Genomic DNA, 19,523 nt, shown 5'->3' on the forward strand with positions numbered 1-19,523 from the left:
TCAGAAATGCCAAAAATGGATGCAATTTTATGTTAAGCGACAACAATTTACAAAAATGTGCTATGATTTCTAATGCCTAACCTATGTAAATCTATGTCTGAAGATTCGCATGCCCTAGCTGTTATGGCAGTGTGTGCTGTTTGTAACTTTCCCTGCACAACTAAAATAAATAAATAAAAAAAAAAAAAAAAAATCAAAAGTGGAAAAGAAAATCCGTTTGTATTGTTCTTTAGTATTTTTTTCCTTTTTTTTTTTTTCTGTTAATTCGAATTCTCTCCTTCCCAAATCTAGAGAGAGAGAGAAAAAATCATTTAAAAAAATTTGCCCAAAAGTTAATCATTTTAAATGCATTACCAAAAATATTAAATAGAGGTCCAAGTCTCTTACTCCTTGAAAACAATCGGTGCTTTCCTTATTAAATATAACGGATTTTTATTTAATTTTTTTTCCTCCCCTGTAAACACAGCCTATACAAAGCAGTAGAGATTCCGAGCTATGATAAAAGCTTACATTCTAGTCTCTCCCTAGCACAAGGATTTAGGTACACGAGACAAAAACAAATGGTTATTAACGTGGTGGGGGTGTTAAAGAGCTTCTTAAATGCAAAGAAAGGCTGCTTGAATTGCCAAAATCTGTGGCTGGCCTCATTTCTTGGAAGAAAGTGCCGTGCTAATCTGTCTGTCATATTATCTCTAAAAAACAAAACCCTCCTCTGGCTTTCTGATGGATGCGGACGTTCTAATGCAATTTATTTTAACTGCTCTTAGCCGTTAAGTCGGAATGTCCTCTCTGAGTTGATCTGACTGACTTGGCAGCATGGCGAGAATTTGGGTTGTTGGGCGACAACAACAAAATAAACACGATCCGTTTTTATTTGCTAAATGGCAATCAGGATTTAGTAATATGTGTATCGTGAAAATGACTGCAAATGGAGGTAATCGTAAACGCCACATCCCTAATTGTACGATACTACAGATATTGGAGTCTCAATATAAACTGAGGAGCTGATATTACGGATTGACTTTAGTACAGATATAGTAGAGAAAAAAATCCCCAACTGTCAGAATTGCTGGAAGGGAGAGCAAAAGTCCAGCTTCCAACAAATATTAACAGGGGGTGTGCCCATACAGAAGGGTATACAGCTCAAATTCCATGGTGTATACAATATCAATAAAAATAAAAAATCTTTAATAGAAAAGTCATAGAAAAAAACATATTAACAGTGAAAAAGGTGAAAAGCGGTGCTACCCATATTGGGTCTAGATCTTAAGTGGAGTCTAGCTAATATAATACAAATGTAGGGGTAACTTAGGGCAATTAGACCAATTATGTGCCTGGTATTCAATAAGTTGGAGAGACAAAAACCTGTATGTTTATTATTATTAGTACCTAGATTGTAAGGGAGATAAACACTCCTCTAGGTCTAAAAACAGTCGCAGACTAAATAGAGCATAAAGGGAGACAGTAAAATAATATATTATAAACTGTCTTCTTATGGACTTAGTTCATATAATAATATCAAGTGCTACTAGTGGTAGGAGCAACCCTGAATAGAATGTTAAGAAATCGATTAACTCTCAGTCTGGAGTGCCAGATATCTTACACCTGTATCTGCAGCTACAATGGCAGCAAGTGTGGAGGTGATGAAAAAACACCTAAATCATCCACCACTTATAAGCAATAGCTAGACAGTATCCAAATAATGGATTATGCAGACAAAGATACGTAGTAGCAACAAAGGAGAGCTTGTGAAATAGTCTTATAAGGTTGGTATAAAGCGAATTGGCTTGTTCAAGAAATCCCTAATTCTCCTGTCTCATAATCGGAATACGCTTATCCAGGTACAGCTATCGGTATGCCCTAGTGATCGTAATCATCCTATATGTGAAACAGCTAGACTACCCACAGAAGCACAGCCCGTAGAGAAACCCATAGTGCAATTAAAAAGCTAACTAAGAGCCTAAATCTGGCGTATTATTCAACTAAAAGCCTAAATCTAGCGTCTAGTGTTTTTGAGAAAGACGCTAGATTTAGGCTTTTAGTTGAATAAGACGCCAGATTTCACCTTTTTCACTGTTAATATTGTTTTTTCTATGACTTTTCTATTAAAGATTTTTTTATTGATATTGTATACATCATGGAATTCGAGCTGTATACCCTTCTGTATGGGTACACCCCCTGTTAATATTTGTTGGAAGCTGGACTTTTGCTCTCCCTTCCAGCAATTCTGACAGTTGGGGATTTTTTTCTCTACTAATTATTGCTCTGGGTTATGCCCGAATTTGTTGCCCATCTAGTCCTCTCTTTGACTCCAGGGTCAGATTTATCTCACTCTGTAGTCATTTTTCTATATTATTAGTACAGATATAGTTTTTTCTTTAAGAGCAATCATATTGTATATTACACAGTTGTACCCTTTTCATTCTCTAGGTACCTGTTGAGAATTTTAAATTCTGATTCAATAAAGATCCTTCTTTAACCCAAGGACTGGCGTACAGCAAACCTGCTTTAAAGGAACACTATAGGGTCAAGAACAGAAACATGTATTTCTGACCCTATGGTGCAAAACCCACCATTTAGGTGGCTTGCCTCCTCCCCCCCCCCCCCCCCACCCAACCTTAAAAGCATGAAAAATTCACCGTATATCTAGCGCTGTGTGGGTCTGCTGGCACTGGCCCTGCCCACCTTGGTGACATCATCAGAATTGCCAATTTTTAGCGCATTGGATTGGCTAAAATTGGCCACGGGGCTGGGCTAAACACCGTTTTGGCCAATCAGCACCTCCTCATAGAGATGCATTGAATCAGTGCATCTCTATGAGGAAAATTCAGCATCCCCATGCAGAGCGTGGAGACGCTGAACGGCAGAGCTGCCTACTGTGCAGCACTGAGCCAGGATGCACCTCCAGTGGCCATCTGAGGAGTGGCCACTTGGAGGTGTGCCTAGAGGCAATGTAAACACTGCCTTTTCCTTGAAAAGGCAGTGTTTACATGAAAATGCGTGAATGTAATGATTATACTCACCAGAACAACTGCATTAAGCTGTATACTGTGCATTAAGCTGTATACTGTGCATTAAGCTGTAGTTGTTCTGGTGACTATAGTATCCCTTTAAATTTGGTGTTAATATTTAATTTAAATGTACAGCTGCTTCATTCATGGATTTTTAATAATGGATTTTTCCATTTCTATATTTTGCTAATTACTCTTGCTTGTATGCTCTATGAACGTAATCTGCAGCAGGAATAGTGTCTGGAATGACTATACTCCCAGTGTAGAAGTGATATGGTCTAGTGATGGATTTCAGAAGATGTAAATAAGATTTTAGCCTTCTGTTCGCTCAAATATAAACGTATAGTTAAATAAACACACTTCTGTCCATTATCATTATAGGGCTGTTTCAATCTAAAAAAAAACAAAAACCATAACCTTTTCTATCCAGTTCCACATCTCCGGCAGCAAAGGGGTTAAACTTGATACTGCTAGTGAAGTGGCCATGGTGTTTGGAGTAACCCTTTTAAATTTTCCATGTCGCCCCATCAGTTTTTTCTGCACTCGATACTGTACTTAAAGGATATTATAAAGTCAGTGTGACAGTCTGAAACAAGCTGATAAGGTTGAGTGAATCCAGATTATCTGCAAAATCTGCACAAATATTTTTTTTTAATAAAGGTTTTCTCCCCCCCCCATCCCCCCCATTCTTTTGCCTTCCAGTTATTTCCCGGCCGCCCACATGTTGCGCGGCTCCTGGAAACGCTGCAGGATTGGCTAGTAAGCATGCCATTAGACAAGATCCCTTACGATGCAATATTGGACCTGGTCAACAATAAAATGCAGGTAAGTGTCCCTCTGAAACGGCACAGGGGGGTTCCAGTCTAGGATCATTTCTCGTCTATCATTGTGTTTGTATATCTTTCTTGTTCCAGATTTCTGGGATCTATCTGACTAGCCACGTCCAGTGGGTTGGATGCCAGGGCAGTGAGCCAGGCCTGAGAGGCTACCCATGTTCTCTCTGGAAGCTGTTCCACACCTTGACTGTGCAAGCTGCTCTCCAGCCCAATGCCCTGACCAATACCGGTAAGCCATGTGGTTTATAAGGAGTCATCTCTCCATGATGGTTTACCTGTTGGCCTTCCTTGTCCTAAAGTTAAGAAATGTCCCTTAATTCACCTGCTGTTATACAGGTGCGCGTGTTGCTTCCGATGACTCTGTGGAGCCAATGAAAGAGTAGAAAACCTCTATGGCTGCCACGTAGGGATTTCAGCCCCAGTTGTAAGAGTGCGGAATTCTATCGAATTCAAATATGACAGACTGCAGACACAGAGCATTTGAGCAAGCTGAAGTGCTTTTTGTATGGAGTGTTTCTTTAATTTTCACATATTGGAGCCCATTCCCTCCTCCAATCTATCCTGTGGCCCCCTACTACGGACAAACATACTCTCCAGGCTGAACATGACGCATTCTATTTTTGTTAAAACAATATACTCCAATATGTAGTTCCCCCAATCAGGAAGTGACTGCTGTTCACTCAAGGGTTACTCCAATATTTTGTTGGTGTAATATTTCCTATCCTGGCCCCCTTTCCACTAACAACATTAAAACACACTTTACTTTCCATCACCAAAGTTCTTCCTCTACCCCCTGAAGTAGTTATGGTGCTTGGTTTAACCCTTTAATCTCTACTGAGCTTATTCTACAAGCAGTGCTTCTGGGAGTTGTAGTTTAGTTGTGCTAGAGATATTGCATCACCCAGAAACCCAAGTAGTTACATCATGTAATACAACGCCCGAAATATTGGAGTTTTAGGGAAGTGATAGAAAGTCGTAAGTTTGGCTTTGGGGCAAAGCGTTTTTTAAAAAGTCCAGAAATATGTCCGAACAGACACTATTACAATGGATTCGCCTGACTCTAGGTCTGAATGGCTTAAACACTTTCAACTAAAAGTAAAGTGACTATATAATTTGTGTGTGAGAGGTTTCGTCAACATTTTTGGCTGATGGACAATCAGATTCATTATATATGCACTACACTTGGGCAAAGATTTGTTTTGGCTGGTTCGTCCAAATCAACTTCCTTTTAATCCACAGCCATGAGTGAATTGATCCGGCCAGTACCTGTGGTGTACTATTCAATGACTCTATGGGTAAATCCCTGGTCAATCGGTTCGTTCACATGTGGATAAAAAGGAATTCTGTTCAGATAAACTGACAAACACATTTACACTTTTTTTTATACAATTTTATACACTTGTTTTTTTTTTTTGAATAGTTCAGAAATGTATGTATGTATTTTTTTGGTCCTATGTAATTAAACAGTATGCTTACTCAGGGGGTTCTTCACCATTGTACTTCTGTCACTATAGAGAACTGTAGTGGTAATGGATGCTTTGAGTGTTCCTTTAAAAGGAGGCCGTAATGTAGGGTTACTTGAAATAATCTGAATGAAATTCATTTCTCTAGTCTGATAACTCAGCTGACCTTATCTTATTGTTCCTCTCTATCCGAATGTATAATTGTTTGCGTGATGTTGTACTACTCATTGGCCTATGTGACTGCTTTGAAATTAAAGTGGTTTAAAGACCCGTTTGACTGACAGAGAGTAGGTGTTCAGCACAGGTTTGTATTCCAGACCTTGGTGTCCAACTGAAATAAAAAAAAAAAACCTAGAGCTCTCGTTTTTCATTTCCATGTGTCTGGACAGGAGCAGGCAATGTCAATCTATTATTGACCCACCCGTCCAAAGGTTATCTTTTTAAGGGCATAACCGTAAGTCATGAATGAGGCGCCAGTGCCACAAAATAGCCATACAAATATCTTTGGACTCTTACTCCAAATGGCTTTCCCTGTGATCAATGAATAACAGCATTTCTAAAATCAAATAATGATCCAGAGTTAAAACAAAGTAGACTACAGTCAATTACTCGGCCGTATATCACCGGCTCTAAAGTGCATACGTGAAATGCCTTAGCGTCGTGTCTTTCAGCAGTCGAGATTTATGGCTCTTCAAGTAGCAAGTGACAAAAAGGAGATCTGCAACAAACACTTTTAAAGAGTCTTTGGCAAGAACTGCCATTTATTATGGTAACAGATTAGAGCAGAATAAAAGCTTTACTATACGCTGGTGAGAGGGAATTCTCTTCCCATTCTTTACGTTAATAAAGGTCTAGATCATGGATAGGCAACATTTGGCACTTCATATGTTGTGTACTACACCCCCTCCCCTTCCTGATGTTTTGCCAGCATCATGGCTCTTCGAGCATTATGGGACTTGTAGTCTACAACATCTGCAGTACCAAAGGTTGCCTATCTCAGGTCTAGAAAATGTTGAAGTTGATTAAGGCTAACACACTTGCATCTAATAAGATTAGGTGTCGTGTGCCCATCTCCGGTGGTCTCATCTGCCACCGATGGTAAATGCTACAGGTAGGTGACTACCACGTGTAAGAAATGTAAACCTTTTTGCTGCTGTTGATGTCACATAATCCCCTGAGAGCCATTTGCTGTTTATTTGGCTGGGGCAGGTTTCTGAGCGTTGTATTCCGTGTCTGGGGCTCTGTGTTTCACTAGACCCGCTATAATTTATTCCAGATTCATACAGCTGGTGAAGCCTACCGGGCTTAAGGTAATTTGATTCGTCTTCCTGTATAATTTAAACGATGTGCTACGATAATATTAGCTGGCTTGTATATCGCACATGGAGTTAAAGTTCACCCTGGGATCATCTGCGATACAGTAACATTTAAAACCATTACGCACTATTGCTTTCGATTGGCATGAACCCACCACATACTGCCATGTTTTCTAGTTCCCCAGAACTGAAGACACAGATAAAGCTATTAAATACATTCATGCCAGATGGGTATTTTGGGTTTTTAATTGCAGCTTCCTGTAGAATTCACACAGTGTTACTTTTAAGCTGAAATACTTGTTTCCCTACGAAATATGCATCATGCAGCGTTGACATAAACAGCTCATCTTAACAATACACTATGGGTTTATTATCCCAAGCCATTCGTAACTCTCGCAGTGCTGGGAACATTGCAGGAATTACTGAGCAGGCAGAGGGATTAATGCCCATCTAAAAAGACCCCATCCGAAAGCCAATTGCATATTTATTATATAGAAATGTTTCAAATTGCAGCTGCTATGTCCTAATTTGAGCCATGAACTCCAGCTGACATGGCAACCCCAAAAATGTGACAGAGCCTTTTCCTGGAGTGTCGTTTATTCAGTTAACCTAGCACGTTTAGCAGCATACACTCTTTGCATTCGAAGGTCAGGGAGAGATTGAGACGAAGTGCTCTTGGCCTTGCTGTGTGATTACCAGGATAATAAGAGCAATGAGTTCTGGTTAGTGCCGTAAGATACAATTACATCCACTACCTGCTTTCCTTATTGTTTAAAACATCTCTCTGTTAGATGAACTGTAGTGATATTTTAACCAGTGTTTTTGTAAACCAGATGTGGTTTCTCAAATATATGCTGGCCTTAACCAATCTCCAATGTTATAATTTTTATTTTATTTTTTAAACGATAGAAGTTTAAACAAATAGTGACTTACAGGATTATTCAAAGCACCATGTCTACTTCAGTGATTAAAAGTGGAGATGGTACCTGAAGTCTATATGTGCAGCGATTTGCTAGACGTTGCTCATACTGAGTTTAACCCATTTGTTGCTGACACCATCATATTCCTATGCACAGAATTGCATTCATTGGTTAAGAGCGGTCAGCTGACTCTCGCATCCTTCGGGATCTACTCCTGTCTTCCACAGCTCTTTAAAAGCCGGACGCCGTTACTGGCCAACAGAGGAGGAACTTAGCGGGATCCAGGTTAGAGGGCAAATTGTTGCAGCAGGCTGTAGTGGTCATGATACTTGGAGTAACTCTTAAAGTGATATCAGTAACATGAGAATACATGTAATATATGGGTTTATACGCTAAACATTGATTTGCAAAATGCAGGCAAGCTGAAATGGAAAAATTGTTCTGCTGGGCTGTCTGCGTTTAAACTTTAAACTTTATTTTATTTTATTCTTCACTTCATTGTGCAAGACTACTTAGAGGGTGTATTACATATGGCGTCAATGAAAAATACATTCTAATGATCCCCCCCCAAACATGTGATTATTGGCAGTTTTCGTACCAGTAAACCTTCTCCTGTTCCGGCTAAGTGGTCCTGCACTTGACGACGGCTTGATCATTTTCAGACACCATCAGCAATGTGATGAGAGCATCTTCCGCTGGAAGAATTGGGTCAGTTTTGAGTCGACCGGATTAAATCTTGGGAGGTTTTCTCTCTCTCCTTATATCTTGCTTTAAATCCCATCTAGTAAAAAGCCTGCTAGCTTGTAATCCTCCCACCAACAGGTAGGAATTTAATGGTTATTGTCCACTTTAGAGATTAGGGTAGCCCAGAATTTGCAGCAGTTTGGGGAGTAAGGAGAAAAGGAGGATTATGCGATGATACATGCCAGATGTTGGGAGACGATCTAGGCAGGGTCTTAGACGCGGAAAACACTGGGCCGCACAGCTATTTTGTATCTTTACTCGTTTTATGTTCCGTGCGTGTCTTGCCTTACAAATGGAATAGTGTGGCATCAATAACGTCCATTAAATCTTTCCCATTTTCGCAGCCTTTATTTTTTACTTGCCTGGATACTGCTGGGGAAATTAGAGACATTCCAAACACCATAACATAAAATCATTGCATTGGCTATGGTGGAACCAGGTCGCCTGTATGTGTCCCTGCAAGTTCCCTGCCCTAACTCCAACATCGCGGAAGGAAGTTGTGCTTCCCCCTTGATCCTACCTGTAAAACATGCGCCCACTCAGGTCCTGTCCCCTCCTTACAGTAACAGGCTCCGTGGTATTGACAAAACAGATTACTTTTTGTAGAAACTACAATTGTGTGCATAAATTGCTGTTCAATCTACACACCTAAAATTCCAGTCTGTTTGTAGACTGATAGACTGAAATTTTGTTGAACTGAATAAAAACGAAGAATATTTTCTACAACTCCTGAAGTGCACCTCTCCTTGGATAATAGAAATATATACATACCATGAAGGCACTACAGTCCGTTCTATTTTCTAACAATTGCTTGAGAATGTAATTGTCTGCATACAGTTAATTGTTTATTTCCAATATATTTTACAACAATTGCTGTAATGCTAGGAGACCTACCATTTACTTACCCCGCCCCCAAGCTGTAGGGGTAGAATTGTTTCAAGTATCCTCTTGCTGTTTGGTAGGGGGCGCCTGTCATTTTCAACTCATTGCAAGACTTTAAATGGGTGGTATGGATTTCTGGCAGAGAATGTATTTCCTCTCTGCAAGCTGGTAACCATCCCTGGGGGTATATGGTTTTATAGACTAAATAGTGTTTATTTATTTTTTTGTTTTTTCTTTGCAAAACAAATGAACGCAAAAATGTGTATACTCGTTTTTGGTAATGGGGGATATGTGGTTTTAAGTAGACTATATTCATTCTGTCACATGATCAGTTTGATGGAAAATGTGCCTGTGAACATGACAAATTCACGATAAGCTTGTGTGTTTTGGATGCTTGAGTTTGATATCTTGGGAAGTAGCGCAATTGGTGCTCTGAAATATTGCTTTTACAGGAAAGTGCAATCCAGGAACCCTGTGCTTGTTTCATCTGCATGGCGTTGCTTTAACTTGTGTTACAGTTATGAAAGGTTTTACCCCAAAGTTGCAAAAGGTGGCGCCTTGTCCGCTCTGCCCTGTTCCTTTCAGCTATGGTCTGAAGCTTCAATCAGGTACCTTTGGACTGGGCACTGCTGATAGGTTGAGAATGTTATCCAATGCTCTCAGCCAATCACTAGCGCTTCATAAAACTGTTGGGAGAAAAATACATACCAAGAATGTACTGGTGTTTGCCCTTACTTCCCCAATCTTGCCATATTAGGTATTGGCAGACTATAAAATCTTGACCTTAAAGGTCACAAGTCCATATACTCTGTAGTTTTGTTTTTGTTTTGTTTTTTTATTTAACATTGGTTAATTTAATCACAGAAGTCTTTTTGAGTCCCTTTTCTTTTCATTTTTAAAAAAAATATTTATTTTTTTCCCTTGTCTGAAAAAAGGCACATTCAGAATTAATACTTCATTAAAATTTAATCTGGTTTTCGGTAAGAACTTGGCTCATTATGTAAAAATAAAAAATAGTCTCAGGGTTCATAAATAACTATCCTCCAGAGCCACGAGTTGTCTGCATTTTGACTGATTAGGGGATTTTTTAATTTATTTCTAAAATTCTTTTAAACCATATCTTTAATACAGGCATTTAATCTGCTTTAATATTATCAACAGGTATTTTATTTACATGTCTCCACTCAATCACAACAGTAAGACAAGTCACTATGAAGATAGAAGAAAAATATATCTTTATATCCATATTGAAGGTATTAAAAAAAATAAATAAAAAAAAGTTAAGTATTTCCTTGGCAATCTTAGATTCTATTATAGATAAACTGCATTTAACCCCTTAAGGACCAAACTTCTGGAATAAAAGGGAATCATGACATGTCACACACGTCATGTGTCCTTAAGGGGTTAATGTGCATTATAATTTTGTACTATTATTACAGGGTTAGAACACCTTCAAGGGATGGCTTTTAAGTTAAATAACGCTACAATACATCCAATGCCAATATTTCAGGTTGGTATCCCTTTAAGGCCGACCCGTCACTGTAAAAATCCTGCTATTGCAAAGCACCGTATAGGGCAGAGGCCAAGAGAATATAGCATTTTAGATTTACTTAATCCATTATTGAGCATTGGCCGTTTAACTTTCATGATTTGTTTGCTTCTGAGCAAACACATTAATGGACTTTCCATCAGTTTCATTTATTGTGTGAATTTTAAATTTTAGGCAGAAATGGCAAAATCATTTTGGGGGGAAAAAAACTGTGTTCTGTTTTAGACTTAAGCTTTAAATTCCCGTTGTGTTCCCAACCCTTCACACGTTAATGAGTAACCCTGCCAATAGTTAAAGGGACACTATAAACAACTTTATCTTAATGAAGCAGTTTTAGTGTATAGGTCATGCACTGTTCAATTCTCTGCCATTTAAGCGTTAAATCACTTTTGTTTCTGTCCATGCAGCCCTGGCCAGATGTCCCCTGACTGTGACTGACACAGCCAGCATGAAAAAATTGTTTAATTCTCAATCAAATGTTAACTTACTTTTAGAAGTTTTTAATCTACTGCTCTTTAAATTAAACTTGAATCACACACCGGAGGCTCCTGCAGTGTGTAGCAAGCTTTTAACAAAGCAGGAGATAAGAAATTTTAAACTGAACTGATTTTGCAATAAAGCAAGTTTAAACATTAGATCTATCTTTACAGGAAGTCTGTGTAAGTCACATGCAGGGAGGTGTGACTAGGGCTGTATAAACAAAGTGATTTAACCAAAATTGCAGAGAATCGAGCAATGAGATTGGAAAGGCATGAGCTATACACCAAACCAGCTTCTTTTTGTGATTGTAATGTCAATTAATGAAGGCAACAACTCAACTGAACACTAGAAATAATTATGCAGAATTCTACATTTCCCTGTTTTTGTTGTTTAATGATTTAGTATAACAAGTGTGTTTGTGGTGAGATTTCATGCTGCTGATAAGGCCAGGGACTAATGAAAGTATTTAGAAAATTGGGCAGACTAGATGGGCCGAATGGTTCTTATCTACCGTCACATTCTATGTTTCTAAATGAATTGAATTGCCTAACTCCATGATGCTTGTTTGAACAACTTCAGAAACAGCTGGCCCTACCAGGAGTCAAACCTGCAAACTGATTGAATTCACGGTTTAGCCCGAACGCTAAATGCATGTGGAAGCAGCAGCTAAGGATTTGTGTGATCCGTCTCCACCAGTCTGATTAGTAGACATTGATCCCAAGTAACCGTTCATGATTTTATTTAATCTGTACACAGACCGCATAGACGCTGAGGAGGGGCGCGGGACAGAGTCCAGTACTAGAACGAAATAAAGTGTTCAATTAATTAAAATATACAAAATAAGTATCTGTTCTAGAAGGGTGTTGTTTTTGCATTTTAGTAGAGATGGGCTGCTGGATCTACAGATAGTATGGGTTGCTAGTTATAAGCACAAGAGAATAGTAAAGGAAGCGTTGGTGTATATCAATGGGGTAGCGTTCTAAACACACTGATCGATGAAGGAATCTCCGGAAATTGGGTTGTATTTTAAACTTCTCTTTTTTAATGTTTGGGGATATTAACTGGCAGTGAGTTGTATGGATTGATGTTATATGAGAAGGTCCTTTAGTTGTTCTTTGACTGCATAGCTGCTTGTTTACCTTGACTGTTTATTTTAATTTTACACCCACAAACCCCTCCCTCCATTTCCATTATTTTCTATGGCTGTCTCCCTGTCCTGGCCATTTTCTTTCAGGGGTTTCTAAAACCCTGCTTTTGGAGGGAGTAACACTTGGTGGCATTATCCCCTGCGGTTAAAAGAAATAAGAAATAAATAAAGGAAGAATGTACCTTCCTCCAGCACGCTCATCCGGTGGTGACATCACTCACCCTCTCTGCAGGGGAAGGTACATCCTGCTGGGCGGCTTGGAGGGGGAGAACTGACGACAGATGCCAAATATGCACAGATTTTACATTAGCCATCACGGAACTCTCCATGAGCTGTAAAGTTACAATAAACTCCTCCTCCTCCCCCCTTTTTTCTTTTTATATTTTAGCTTCTATAGTCATATATTCAAATATTTTTATTGTGGCGACTATCCCAGTGTACGAAAAGTGACTGTCTTTCAGGGTATCTTGTGTTAAAGGGACACTATAGTCACCTGAACAACTTCAGCTTAATGAAGCAGTTTTGGTGTATGGAACATGCCCCTGCAGCCTCACTGCTCAATTCTCTGCCATTTAGGAGTTAAATCCCTTTGTTTATGAACCCTAGTCACACCTCCCTGCATGTGACTTGCACAGCCTTCCATAAACACTTCCTGTAAAGAGAGCCCTATTTAGGCTTTCTTTATTGCAAGTTCTGTTTAATTTAGATTTTCTTATCCCCTGCTATGTTAATAGCTTGCTAGACCTTGCAAGAGCCTCCTGTATGTGATTAAAGTTCAATTTAGAGATTGAGATACAATTATTTAAGGTAAATTACATCTGTTTGAAAGTGAAACCAGTTTGTTTGTTTTTTCATGCAGGCTCTGTCAATCATAGCCAGGGGAGGTGTGGCTAGGGCTGCATAAACAGAAACAAAGTGATTTAACTCCTAAATGACAGTGAATTGAGCAGTGAAATTGCAGGGGAATGATCTATACACTAAAACTGCTTTATTTAGCTAAAGTAATTTAGGGGACTATAGTGTTCCTTTAAGTGCCATTGGACAATAGCAAAATATCCCCCCCCCCCCCCTAGATTCCCTGTGGCTAATTTGATGCAGTCCTGATTTAATTTTGCTCTCATACGCCCATTCTGCTAAATATGTGACATTTCACCCATCCTTCGCAGCAGCTCTGTTCCGTATCTCTGACATCAAGCCTATTTTGTCAGCACTGAAACTAATGCCTCCTCTCTCGAATCCTGATCCCCCCCTTTCCCTCTCATCTTTCCTGCCTCTGTTCCTGATAAGCAACAGCAAAACATTACTGCTGCGAGAACGTTAAATATTGATCTAAGTAAAGTGGCCAGTGGCACGATGCCAGGCCATTAGGTGGAAAGAGAAAACCGCTAATGGATGTGCCAGTGACCAGTCTAGTGAGATTCAGCGATGTTCCGTTTACGGTGACATATTGTGTCTGTGAGTAAACTTCATGCGCTCTGTACCTGCCGCCATTACCAGCATTGGACGTGTTAAACCAGACTTGTCCCCTGAAATCCATTACATATCAATCAGTCAAACATATTATTAAAAGTGACAATGTAACAAACTTGGGAGCAATCATAGTACTTTAAAGATGGTTTAATTACTATTATAGAAGGGGAGTAAAAGTTGTGATGCCCACTTTTGGTTCCCGTGGGTACAGCGCACCAATTAGGGAGAACAGAGAACATTTGTCTCCTCTGCATATTGTTCTGCAATCTAAAGTCAAGACAATTTTATCTTTTTTTTTTTTATTTTATTTTGGAGGTGCCTTCTATTAATCCAACTGCAGAAACTGGGTCTGAAATGGGGAGCATGATAGATTGTGATGGACTTTTCCTTTTGAATTGACACTTTTTTTTTTTTTTTCTCGTTTTGAGGCTAGTTTGTTTTGTATGTGTTACTGAAACTGTGCCTGTATTTATTGTATTTAGCTGCCTTTTAAGTGAGCTTGCCTCTGTCTTCTTCTAGCATTTGAAGGAAATTCTCAAGCCGTTCTGCAAACCATGAGACAGTACATCAAGCACTTTTTCGGTTGTCGCGAGTGCGCTGGGCATTTTGAGTCGATGGCAAAAGAATCAATGGATGATGTAAAAACCTTAAAAGATGCTGTTTTGTGGCTGTGGAGTAAACACAACAAGGTCAATAAAAGACTTGCCGGTATGTTAAAAGAACTTTCACTGCTCAAATACAGGAAGCAAAAAAATGGAAATCTGTTTAGTAGATATACCCTCAATGAAAACATGCATTTATTTATTTTTTTAAGTTTGGCTTTTTGGGAGATATATGTAAAAAACGTTTGTAAAACCTTCTCTTGTCTGCTGCCTTTGCAAACCCTCCCCTTCTAATCCCGCCCAGACTTTCTGTGACTGTCCAATCACAGACTTCCCAATGCAGCTCAATGAGAAGTCTTTGCAAGGCAGGTGCTCTGGGCAATTGCTGCCTTTTGAGTTTATTTTGATTGAGCTAAACAAACCAGGAAGTAACAGGACTGGCTGGGGTGTAACAAGGTTAATTTATACAAGTGCCAGTTTCTATGAATATCTGCTTGTATTTTTTTGTTAACGTAAAAAGAGGACACAATTTGTACATGTTAACCACTTCAGCAAGTTAAATTGCTTTCGATGTTTGGAGTCTTATTTTAATATAAAACTGTGATAATTACAGGATATTTGTTCAGCTTAGAAGCAGGTTTCTGTCAATTGTCACATTAAGATTAGCTGCAACTACATTTTAATAAGGACTCTTAATTTTCACCCATCGTTTAATCGTATCTGTTTTCCACTGACAACCTGAATTCGGCTCAAATACTGTTTTCCCATTAGCGATTATTGTTTTGAATTAAACCAGTTGTATACAACTAACGGCCTTGGTAGATTGAAACTTTCTAAAAATAGGTACGAGCCCTGTAGGATACCTATATCAAAGTTAACTCCTCCTCTACAGTGCATAGTTGGCAAAGCAACTTTATCTTAATGAAGCCGTTTTAGTGTATAGAGTATTACCTTGCATTCTTACTGCTCAATTCTCTGCTATTTAAGAGTTAAATCATTTTAGTGTATGCATCCCTAGCCACACCTCCTCTGGCTGTGACACACTTCCTGTAACAAGAGATCTAATTCTGAAACTTCCTTTATTGCACGGTGTGTTTAAATTAGAATTTCAGATCTCCTGCTCTATTAAAAAGTTAGTTATTTTGGTGCTTAGTGATCCTTTAAAGTAACGCTAAATATTTATAGATATCTGGTGGAGATCAGACCAAAACAGTTGGCTAATTCTTACAATAACTGAAAACAGACGGGGAATTTCGTATTTTAGACCAAACTTACCCACATTGGGGGAAAAACAAAAATGCAATTCCTCGGTCTATTGCCTGTATCTTCCCTTTTAGTAAATAAAGCCCCAAAGTTTAACCTTCCGTGTGATTCAATGGCTCCTTCTCACAAATCTGAAACTGAGGGTCTCCAGAATAACCTTTCACCTCTCCAGTGAGCTGTGGCCAAAGGGTCTTACAGAGCAGAGTGCGCTTTTCGCGTGTGCACTTTGACAGACACAATCTGCAACATGAAAATGGCCGGTTTCTACACGGTGCGTTTAATGGGATTCCTAATCCTGCTCAGACTTTTACATTAAGCAGCCAGAGCTGAATTTAAATGCCCAATCAGCTCCGTGTTTTCACATACACCGCGTTGTGTGAAATGAAGTTTGAGTAATCACCCATTAATGAATCGTGCTGGCTCTCCATGATTAATACCAATACTGTCAGCCGCAGCATTCCAGAGACGCTCAACCCGTTCTCACAGCCCAGACAGTGATCTATGATTATAATATGCGCTTAAATCTGTACGTTGTGTTAGAAAGAGATTTACACAAAATATATCTTCTTTCTCATATAGCTCCATTCATTTAAATGCATAAATAAAGACATGCACTACGCCATTCAAGAACCACATCGGGGATCTGGCCTGCTCTGTATTTTCAAATATGTTTATAAAATGCATTTATTTTATTTGTTTAATTAAATTTTTTGTCCTGTTCTCCATGTAAGACAGAAGAGAAGCACTTTTAGGCTATTGCATCAAAGACCGACGTTCACATACTTACCTATGTTTACCTTCATTCAATGCAACTTCTGATTAAAATGGGGTTTATTCACTAAACCGAGCCTGGAGAGTTAGTAAGACCGTTTTATAATTCAAGCCAAAGGCATCGACAGCAGTGCAAATTCCAATACTATGGATGGCAACAGTGACATAGCAGTTACATGTAAACTAGAAATCATATGATAATCAGGCTGCTGGGGCATCATTCGGAAAAAAGGCTTATACATATCTGATACTCCAAGATTAGCATTTATCAATATAGAGTGATAGTTGGATATTTTATTTTTCCTTCCTTAAAGGCTGGTTTTGGCTGGAAGTTTACTAATCATAATTCAGAATGACAAATGCCTTGCAAACATTCTTCAGCTTTTAAATTGGTAAGCAAAAAAAACCCAAACCTGTACAACTCCTTTGATTTTAAGGTTGTTGTAATTTTTTATTTATTTTTATTTTTTTTTAAGTCTTTTGGGTGGAAGTTCACAGAAAATGTTCATGGGTGGGAGACACTCTCTTGATAGGCACTGTCGCATTTCTATGCCATTTAATCGAATTAAGGACGGTTTCCACGTAGTCTGGGTTAGTTCTCCCTTTTGTGCTCTGTGTAAGCTCGCGGTCACACCCAATGAATGAAGCTCTATTCGCCCAGGAGTAGAACAGGTGAAGTTCTGTTTAAAAAATTGTTTATTTTTTTTTAAATTGCCCGAGTCCTGGGAGTGTGAAGATTTAATTAATGTGCAGTTAATCCATTAACATTGCTGTGAAAACAATTCAGCCTAAATGGATTACTTGTGTGATAATTGAAGCAATGCTTAAAGCGTCAGATGCTGTGACAGGAGCCCTGATAGGATAGCAAAACGTAATTCCCGCATCCCGTGTATTGAGATTTTCATTGACCATTAAATATTTAAAGTCACAGGGTTATTCCCTAAAGTATGAGTGGGGCAAAACCGTTTGTTTATGGTGATATTTAAACTGCTACTTTCGGCCATTGTTCAGAAATAGATGAGGAGAACATGAATTTGTCTATAGTAAACGAACGCAGACCAAAAAAGCGAAAAAGACCACTTTCAAAACCTCCATACAATAAACATACCAAGTTTTCACCCGTGGAGTTCTCTGTGTTCATAGACAAAGCAAGGTAGGAATTTTGTCCTTTTTGTGCTTTTAATTGTGAGTCAGAGCGCCTTTTACTAAATTTAGCTGGAATTATTGTTCCCTCCCCCAATACCCCACTAGTTTTATTAATACCGATTTTTAAATTCGGACATCGAATGCATCCAGTTGGTGCAGATTCTGTCAGGAGGACCACATTTTGTTTTGGGTTTGTCTTTAATAAATACGGTCGTTTTTACAAAAGTTTGTCCATCAAGACAACATTCTTGACAGTCCTAAATGCTTTTTAACCCCTTAAGGACCAAACTTCTGGAATAAAAGGGAATCATGACCTGTCACACATGTCATGTGTCCTTAAGGGGTTAAAACACATTTAATTGGCAACAAACATCCCAAATGACCAAGCTTTTGAAAGACAGTCCAACTATGGGACTCAAATTCCTGTGCCTTTTCCTTTCAGTCACAGAGAGAGACTGTCTCTTCAAAAAGCAGGATTTTAATAAGGTATATTTTCCAATAATCAACAAGTTTTTATCCTAAACCCTTCCACATGGTCAGCCTTTGGTACTGCAGCAGTTTGACACCTATCTGACTTATAGGCTAGGTAGTTCTCAAACATCCGCTGTACTATAGGATTGAAAACCACTAGGTTAAACTGGCTGAACCCCCCTTCTGTGTGATATAATGACAAACAATATAAACTGCTTGACACAAGCTTTGCACACTAATAAGGTAAGAAGAAAACCTGCTCTCGTACACTAATAATAATCATGATATGGGCTATTGACAATACTGAGATGGTTTATCCCCCTTTATACAAGAATAATTAACAGATCTGTTTTTTTTACATTCATTTATTTTAAATTTCGGTGATTCCAAGTAATGGTATTTTAATAATATTTACATGGGCTTTCCTTTAATGTAGGTGCTGCAAGTGAAGATGTCAAAAGTCCCAAGGTCGACTGGCCAACCCCCGATATGTGCCCCGCGTGCCATGGAGAGGTACAGGGCGTTCACAACTGGAATGAAGAGGAAGTGCTTGTGTTCCTTAAAAAGCATTACGGGAGCCAAGATATTTCCCTGCTGTACTCCGATCCAAACCACGACAGGATAGAAGTCAAGATACCTCCATTCACCAAGCCTCCAGGACATGTGACAGGAGATAAGAAAGACCCAAAACACGGGCTTAAATCGGACACTTTAGATAAACTGGTACCAGACCACCTAGACAAAAATAAAGCTGGTGATCTGGTTGATGATCACAAAGACATCAAACTTTCCAGTTTTCTAGGACTTGGGTTTTCAAATATAGATATGAGTCTGTGTGTCGTCCTCTACATCACATCAACATTGTTTTTAATGATTATGTACTTCTTTTTCAAAGTTCGCTCCAGGAGGTGGAAAGTAAGGTATAATAGACCGTACGTGTAATTATTTTTTGTTTTCTATTAATATTCCGTAATGAAGAAGACTACTAAAGGCCGCAGACTTTTGTGCTTGATCAGGGATTTTATTTTTTTCCTTTTTAGTTTGTTTTTGAATCGTGTTTTGCCTGACTTCCTCAAAGTGTTGTTGAAGAGCACTTGGGTTTACTTCTGTGAAAAAGACCAAAGAACCCGAAACATGCAGCATACGGGTGATCACCTAAGACTTGTGCCATAATATTACTGCCAAATTGGTGTGATCCTCTCAAACAAATAAAAAGCTCTCCTTTTCAACTCTGTCGCCTACGATTTGGGATTGAGAGTTGATCTTACTAAAATAGGTCTTGTGGCATTAAAAAAAAGTTATACAATGATGAGCAGTTGTCTTGACAATATAGCTATTTTACATATTGTAATCTGGAGGGACCGCTTAATCACAAGTCCAAGATTCACACTTCTGGTCATTTTCCAGAATCGGGGTAGACCTTTGTGCAACAACCAACTGGTGTTAATGTCA

The 19,523-nt window shown here is 38.9% G+C and overlaps 1 protein-coding gene across 1 annotated transcript in view; it reads left to right on the plus strand.

Annotated features, from left to right (window-relative positions):
- QSOX2 (quiescin sulfhydryl oxidase 2) overlaps positions 1-19,300 on the plus strand; it is a 50,278-nt gene extending 30,978 nt beyond the window's left edge. The window contains exons 9-12 of the mRNA XM_063432879.1: positions 3,714-3,836; positions 3,926-4,076; positions 14,338-14,526; positions 18,508-19,300. Of these exons, the coding sequence (XP_063288949.1) occupies positions 3,714-3,836; positions 3,926-4,076; positions 14,338-14,526; positions 18,508-19,013 (969 nt within the window). The 3' untranslated portion in view covers positions 19,014-19,300. The remainder of the gene's footprint in view (positions 1-3,713; positions 3,837-3,925; positions 4,077-14,337; positions 14,527-18,507) is intronic.
- The last annotated feature ends 223 nt before the right edge of the window (positions 19,301-19,523 follow it).

Source organism: Pelobates fuscus, chromosome 9 (assembly GCF_036172605.1).
Source record: "Pelobates fuscus isolate aPelFus1 chromosome 9, aPelFus1.pri, whole genome shotgun sequence".
Classification (NCBI taxonomy): Eukaryota; Metazoa; Chordata; class Amphibia; order Anura; family Pelobatidae; genus Pelobates; species Pelobates fuscus.